The following is an 8,112-nucleotide window of genomic DNA, read 5'->3' on the forward strand; positions in this document are numbered from 1 at the left end:
GACCAGCTGAAGCTACCCCATAGGATGGAGCTTCCCCGCCTGCTAAAGACCCTCTCCGACGGGGCACGGTCGTTCTCTCCCACGTAGAGGCTGCAAGAAACCTCATTTCCCCCCACCCTCACCTCCCCTCTCTCTCTGCCAGAGCCCCCGGAGTTCGTGCACCCCTGCGCCAGGAGCGCCGCCCCGTCGAAAAGCGCGCAAGGACACGGAGGGCGCCCTTTCCTGGGTCCCTATGCCCTGTCCACGCGGCTCCCTCCGTGTTCTCCTTACCTGTGCGGCCCCTGAGCGAGAGGCAGCGGACCCCCCTCTTTCCCCGCCAGACTTTGCCCAAGCGCGGGCGCCGTCCGTCCCCACCACCATCCACCGCGCTCGCCATCTCTCGCTCCTTCTCTCCACCTGCTCCTGACCACCTAATCACCCGAAAGCCTCCGCCTTCGGGGAGGAGGGGGGTGCTGAAAGAGACGGACCGGGCACCCATTGGCTGGCGGCGAGCGCGCCCGCCTGCCATTGGCCGCGGGCGTCGCCAGCGCTGGGAGTGGCCGGCGCTGACGCCAGGCTCGGGTTGGTGGGGTGGGAGCGCGGCGCGGCGGCGCCTTTTGTGTGCTTCGGAGACGGCAGCGGCGGAGGGGAGCTTGCCTTGGCCACTGCGAGCGAGGAAGAGAGCGAGCAGGCGGGCGGCGCTGGGGCTGGGCTGCGGCGCGCGCGCCCTTCTTCTCCCCCTCCCCTCCTTGCGCTATGCATTCGAGCGCTCCTGAGCCTTGCCAGGGGCTGCCGATGCCGCAGCTGCCGCCGCCGCCGCCGCCGCCGCTGCTTCTTCCAGCACGTCGAGGGGCTTGCGAGGAATAGAGCCAGGCGGCCGGCTTAGGGGGCAGCCGGGCTCTCGGGAAGGCTCGAGAGAAGCCCGAGGCGGCTGGGGGAAAGAAGAGGAAGGAGGAGGGAGGATCAGGCTAAGGAGCCGCCGGTCCGTCCGCCCCTTCGGGGAAGCTGGATCTGCTGGCCGCCTAGCAGCGTTGTCCCTACTGGGGGGATCGGAGGAGGCGGGCGAGACGAAGCGGCAGGCGGACCCGCCTGGGACGCGGCGGCGCGATGCTGGCGCTGGAGCTGCTGGGCTTGGCTTGGCTGGCCGGGGTGGCGATGGGGCAGAACGAGACGGAGCCCATCATCCTGGAGGGCAAGTGCCTGGTGGTGTGCGACTCCAACCCGGCCTCGGACCCGACGGGCACGGCGCTGGGCATCTCGGTGCGCTCGGGCAGCGCCAAGGTGGCCTTTTCGGCCATCCGCAGCACCAACCACGAGCCGTCGGAGATGAGCAACAGGACCATGATCATTTACTTCGACCAGGTGAGAGACCCCGCAGGAAACCGGAGGGCGTCGGTAGGGTTTTGCTCTTTGCTGATAAGGGAGCGTGAAAGGGGGTGTTCTCGGGGTGAGTGCGTGGAGGGCATGAGTGGGTGTGGTAGAGGGAAGGGGCGCTGGCTTTGGAGCAATTGCCCCTCTTTCCATTCCCCCCACCCAAGAAAATACCCTCTGAGCCGTCCGCAGATCCATCCCGGGTGCATAGACGGTTGTAAGCCACCGTCTTTAGATGTTCCCCGAAGAGATTTCGAATTGCCCGTGGAAACTTTAGTGGAGGGGAGTGGGGAGAGCGCGTGATCGTGGGGTGGGGTAAGAGCTTTTACTGGCTGGGCTGGCTCCATGTTCTAGTAAGAAATCCGCAGGCGAGGAGGGACCGCGTGGCGTCTCCAGATGTGGTTCGCGGTCCAGATTCTAGGGAGAGGGACGGGTGTGTTTCTCACTCTGGAGTGCCTCCTTCCGTGCCTCTTTAAAGGAAAAAAAAAACTTAATCTGAGCCGGCGACAGATGGCCACGTTTCCGGGGGGATCCATCCAGCCTCTGGCGTTTTCAATCTTTCTCCCTGATTTCTCACTCTGCTCTGCCTTTCCCTTGTAGGTACTAGTGAATATCGGACTGAACTTTGACTCTGAGCGGAGCACTTTCATCGCGCCCCGAAAGGGGATCTACGGCTTTAATTTTCACGTAGTCAAAGTGTACAACAGGCAAACCATCCAGGTCAGAGAATGCTGGTTTTGCTTGAGACACTTGCCCTTTGTGGCATGCAAGATTGTGTGAGCATCTGTGTGTGTGTGTGTGTGTGTGTGCCTGTGTCTTACTCCAACTGCTGCATGCATTATAAGGTGGGATAAGTTCCACGGAACTTAGCAGGGCTTACTTGGGAACAACATGCAGAGGATCAAGGCCTCCTGATCAAACTTTTAATACTGGGTTTTGTACAGAACCATGTGTCTATTTAGCTACCCAGACTAGCAGTAGCTCTGCAGGATTTGATATGGGGAGGGCGTCTTTTCCATCCTTACCTAAGGAACCTGGACCTTCTGCTTGCAAAGCGGATGCTATAGCCCTCCCCACCTTTCAAATAACTTTCTTGTGTCTTTAAAATTCAGAACGAAATGAAGTAGGACAAGGAAGGGGCAAATCCCCCCCCCCGTGTACGCATAACAATTAAATCCAGAGGCACTCCAACAGCAAACAGCAGAGAAAATGTGATTCTATGTAATCGGGCATACAAAAATCTCATTGAGCATCAATGCCCTTCATAATCAGGGCCCAGCCTTCCAAACAAAATCCAGAATGCCACAATCAAAGTGAGCAAATCAGAATGTTTTCCCATCTCCCCATTCATGGTATTGATGCTACCAACCAAGGATGCAACCCAGAGCATGTTTACTTGGAAATAAACCCCATGGAATAAAAGCAGGCATGATGATCAGATTGCTATAAAGAGTGCAATTCAAAAACAGTTTGGGTTTTGTTTTTTCCCCATTTCTGCCCCATCTTTCCTCCCAGCAGCTGAAGGCAGTGTACCTGGTTCTTCCACCACCACCACACTGTTAATATTATCACAGCAACCCTGCAAGGTTTGTTTGTTGGCCCAAGGTCACCCAGGATGCTTCATGGCTAAGAAGGGATTTGAATCTGCATCCCATACAAACTTGTGCAGGATGATCAAACCGACCCCCCCCCACACCAATAGCTTTCTTTTTATCTAATATTGTGCCCCCCCTTGCATTCCACTCCCTTTGTGGTCTGTGACTGTCTGAAGGATTAGGCTTAAAAATATGGAAAATCTGTATGTCTGAATTTAGACTAAACATGTAAAATTATTAACCCTGCAAAACATCTAAGTCACATTCAGTGGAGGGGGGCAAATTCTAATAATAAAAAGGAGGTTGGGGATGAAAGCAAGTTCAGAAAACAAAACTACTTCTGAAGACCAACTTATTTAATTTTCTAGATAGAGATATAAAGAATGGTTTTCTACCTTGCTCAGTTTAATACCCTCTTTAAAGTGTCATGTTGTGTGTCTTGGGTGATTTTTTTTATTCCATTTGTGCTTCAGAAATCCACATTCCTGCTTCTTCCCCCAATACTAACTGCTGCCCACATGCTACATAAAGTTTTATATGTCATAATCCTTACTTTACAACCTGTCAGTCTCACTGTAGTAATTTAGGATGGGGACTTGCTCACAGGGCTGAAATTGAAACTGTCTTTCTCCAATGGATTGGGAGTCGCCTCTATCTTATTTATCCTAGAAGTACCTTATCAGGTGGGGGGTGGGATTGGCCTTTCTGCTGATGGGCTGGGCATTTTAGACCTTTCAGAAGTTCTCAGCAGATCCGTTTGGGGGTTTATTAGCTGAATGAAGGTTGACAGAACAAGGAATCTCCCCTCCCATGGGCCAACATGACTGAGTTATCTGGTTGCATGTTTCCCCAATATTACACTGCTCCCACTTTCATAACATCATGGGGATTGGTCTGAATGAGTCATCTGAACAAGGGCATTGCCTGTCCACAGGCTCTTATTGGTGTGGAGTAAAATGGGATATGTATCCAACAGCCTGAATACTGTGCAGTGATCAGATTGGATTCCTAAACCGTTTCTCAGGAATACATTTCTGTTATTAATATTTAGACTGTATTTGTCCATGTTTCTAGCTATAGGTCAAGATCTATGCCTGAATCTATTTTTGAATGACTTGGGTGATCCTTTGCAGTTTTTCCCTAGCTCTTTCTGAGTTCGGTGGATTTTAGGCCAACACATTTAGCCAAAAATATGTGTGCCATACAGAAAACATAACCTTCTCATCGTATTTTGTGTAGTTACCCGCTTGGGTCCATTAATTCCAGTAGGTTTATTCTGGTAAGAGTAGGTGAGTCCGTATATATGTAAAAGTGTGCAAATACATTTTTTTTCAATAGATCTACAATTTCTGCTTTAGAAAGCCCTAACTGAGTCTTTGTGGCTATCTGATTTCTACATCTACGGCTAGGACTGCTCTGTTTAAGGAGGAATGAAGGCGGGCTGCCCCACTTTCCTTTTGTGATGACCTCTCAGTTACTGTTTTTAGGCAGCTGAAGAGGCGTAGGGTGGTGGTGGTGAATTATGGCCTGGATAAAAAATTAGGAGAGTTGGGTGAGAGGGGGCCCCCTCCGCCATAATTTGAGCAATGCTTTATTCTGTATAAATTTAGATCCACTCTTAAATCAGCTTCAAAAGCTATCAGTCACTGTCACAATGCCAAGATGGACAGCTGATCGATCTATGCTTTTATGTCCATCTCTAATTACTGGTGGCTGTGTTGTTTGCTGTGGTTGTATCTGAAGGAGCTGGATAAAACCCACTATCTCCCTTGCTTAGGCAGGCAGAAGGCTCCCGCTCAGTAGGATGCAGATTGGCTCTGTCAGGGATTCAGCATCTTTGCTGCTTCACAAATGGATAAGCTGCCCCCCTTGATGAACTTCAGAGATGCTAGCCAGAGCTTGAATGCCTTTATCTCTTTCTTCAGTCTCTGAGGTTTTGGGGGGAGGGCAGAGTGTGTGTCCAGTTTTCCTGAAGGACAAGCAGCCCCTCTTGAGAGGTGTGGGGAGAGAGAGAGAAGCATCCATCTGAAAGGGTTTCACCCTAGATTTTGAGCCATGCCCCATAAGCGCCTCAATTTTCCTCACAGGCAACTTGCCCTTAGATAATCAGATCTACATTTAATTTTTTTTTAGAAAAAATTGTGGTGCTGTAATATATTTATTTGTTCACACAGCGCTTTGAGGTCTCTCCAGGGTGGGTAGGCAAGCAGCATTTACATTTAAATATAGTAATATTTCTAAAAAATGTTTGAAGGAGGGGGTTGCGAGGATAATTACAGCAGTGGTGAAAAGCAAAAGCACTCTCTACTGCTGAATCTGGAGGAGCACAATTAATCTGATCTGGCAGCAGAACGGACGGTACCTTTCCTTTTCTACAAAAAAGAGAGAGAAGGAAATGGAACGATGCTATCTGGAGGTCATTCCTAGAAAGTTTGGGAGAGTGACATCATAACACTCAGCTGCCAGCCCATAGATCTGCAGCCTTTTCATTTACCCACCCATTTTCCTTTGTGTCTTTGGCTGATATACATGGCTTATCCTATAAGATTTCCTCATGCATTGAAGAAGCAAGGTTTCCTTCCATGCTTGTCATGACAATATAGTCTGGGATGCTATCGGAAACATTCTGGCTAATTACCCCCCCCCTTCCTCTGCAATCTTGTGCAATGCCTACTCAGAAGGAAGTCCCATTGAGCTCCCATCCCATTGAATGCCTAAGATTTTGCAGCCTCAGGCTGGAATCTGATGCACACTTTCTTGGGAGTAAGCCCTACTGAACACAGTGGGACACCTCTGAGTAAACCTGCATGGGATTGGGCTGCTGATGTTCACTTGTTGCAACCCTGTGAAAGAAAGAAAGAAATTCTAATAAACAATTAATGGAGGGAGGGGAAATTCATTTCACCAGGTGCTTCCAATTGGAAAAAAACCCCTGCCAGCCATTTCTGTGAATTTGCCTGCTGCCTCCTCTTCCTTTCATTGATGGGGACTTTGTCTTTCACTTGCTTTTCAGGTGAGCCTGATGCTGAATGGGTGGCCAGTGATTTCCGCCTTTGCCGGGGACCAGGATGTCACTCGCGAAGCCGCCAGCAACGGGGTCCTGATCCAGATGGAGAAAGGAGACAGAGCTTATTTGAAACTGGAGAGAGGAAACTTAATGGGGGGTTGGAAATATTCAACCTTCTCTGGATTTCTAGTATTCCCTCTTTAAACAACTTGCCGACTGGCTGAGGAAGGGAGGAAGGAGCAAGTCTTTCAGCACTGCTTACCAATCCCTGAATTTGTAGCTGGATAGAAGGAATCTCGGACAGCAAAAAGCTTCTGGATACTATCGACATAACTGCAGAAGTTAAACCCTTAACTTAGGTTTGTGTGCATTGCTCTGAAGATCTCTGTAATGGCGCAGCCGGACAACAGAAGACGCTTGAATTCATCCTCCGTCAATAATTGTTTCTCTTTTCTCTCTCCCATTTTGCAAACCAAATTATGTTACATCTCAATTTAACTGATATTATTAGCTACCATTGTACCCCACCCACTGGCCCCGCAAGCTCCTACATGGTACCTACTTCACACATCCTTTTTACAGCCAATTTGGGTTTGTTTTTAACATTATATATCTCTATTTTTTACTCTTTCCCTGAGTTTTAAAAAAAAGTATTTTTGAATACATGGGTGCCATGGTTGAGAGGTGCAATGCAAACCCTGCTGTGATGCTACTAGTAAGGAAATCTGGGGAGGGTAGGACTATCAACACAAACTTATTCTAGCCAAATCCTGATTTTCACTATTTCTATGTAATTCTGAGTGATTGTGGAATTTTCAGGCTGCTCGATGTTTTGATGCTTGTTTTTCGCTCTTGTAAATTTGTGGCCCAACTACATGCCGGAAAGTATATTGAACTTTTACTAATTAATCTGTAAGATAAAAACCAGAAAAGAAGTGTGAATATTGACATAATTTAATTTAGGCTTCAGGTTTTGTTTTTTAAAAAGGTTTAAATGGGGTTTTTAATTTAATTTAATTTTCCTTAGATGAGAAACAAAGCAACTTGGTGTAGTTAACACAATCTTAACCAGATGTAGGAGGAAGAGAGATATACCAACAAAAAAATGAAAGGGGGAGGGGGCAGAAATATGCAAATCACAGCCATTTGTTGCCATTTCCACTTGTCTGTTCTGATTCTGAATATGAAACAGGAGAAAACAAAAGCACAGTCTTCAGAAACAAAGAGTGCAAATAGTCCCTTTTAGCAGTGTTCGAGTCCTTGTTCTTCCTCATAGTTTCATGTGCCGTTTTTAAAAGTTGGGGCTCATGTGTCAATTTCAGTAACTACTCTCTCAGTTTAACAATACTGCTCTATTGGCACAAGTTCCTCAAGGTAGGAGGAAGAGGAGGAGGAGAGCCCCTACCCTGAACAGTCGCCAAGAAAATGCCCACAAAATTCTCCCCTCTGTTCTCTTTATCATTGTTATGTATTCTCTCAATCAAATTACGTTTTATAAAGCTGTCTTGCTTTCAAAGGAAGAGCGAAAGAAACCCCCTTACAAGGTATACCTAAAATGCTAGTATTATTATTTGCTAGTAATATTTTGTTTACAGTCTTTCAGAAATGTAAATGCGATAATTTTGCAGCACTCTAAAGAGAACTACTACTTTTATTATCAAGGTAAAGTAAAATACTTTTGATTGTAATCAAAACATAATGTGAAATAAAACCAGTGGAATAAACAAATGGATTTATTGGGGTGTAGAGAGCCCTCCTGCTCCCGACTCTTGTTCACAAAAAATAATAACACAGGTCGGACTTGGAGGTTAACTAGACATCTATAAATCAAAACAATAGCTGGATATAAACAGCCAGTTTCTCAATTTGGAGCCATAATATGGAGACCGGCTGCCACAGAGTTAAAATGTAATGCCCCCCCCTCCTTCCCCAAACCTGGGTTCCAAGAAGGAATTTAATTAGCTCCTAGGGGGGCAGTTAATTCTGGCTTAATAAGCAATGCTTTATTTTATGCTCGATGGAGGGTGATGTGTGGATGTGTCCTTGTTAATAGTTCCATACAGCAAACAGAGATGCCAGTCTTTTGAAAAGCCTGTGGGAAAATGGGATGGGAACAAAAGAGGAAGGTGAGTTTTGTTCATTGGGCACACAGGTTGAAAG

The 8,112-nt window shown here is 47.6% G+C and overlaps 1 protein-coding gene across 1 annotated transcript; it reads left to right on the forward strand.

Moving 5' to 3' along the window:
• Positions 1 to 600: 600 nt before the first annotated feature.
• Positions 601 to 7,698, forward strand: CBLN1 (cerebellin 1 precursor). The gene is made up of 3 exons (XM_081203475.1): positions 601 to 1,341; positions 1,951 to 2,070; positions 5,959 to 7,698. The coding sequence occupies exons 1-3, from the start codon at positions 1,087 to 1,089 to the stop codon at positions 6,154 to 6,156; spliced, it is 573 nt and encodes a 190-aa protein (XP_081059601.1). The 5' UTR covers positions 601 to 1,086; the 3' UTR covers positions 6,157 to 7,698.
• Positions 7,699 to 8,112: the final 414 nt, after the last annotated feature.

This window comes from Podarcis bocagei (genome assembly GCF_964188305.1).
Source record: "Podarcis bocagei genome assembly, chromosome: 7".
Lineage (NCBI taxonomy): Eukaryota > Metazoa > Chordata > Lepidosauria > Squamata > Lacertidae > Podarcis > Podarcis bocagei.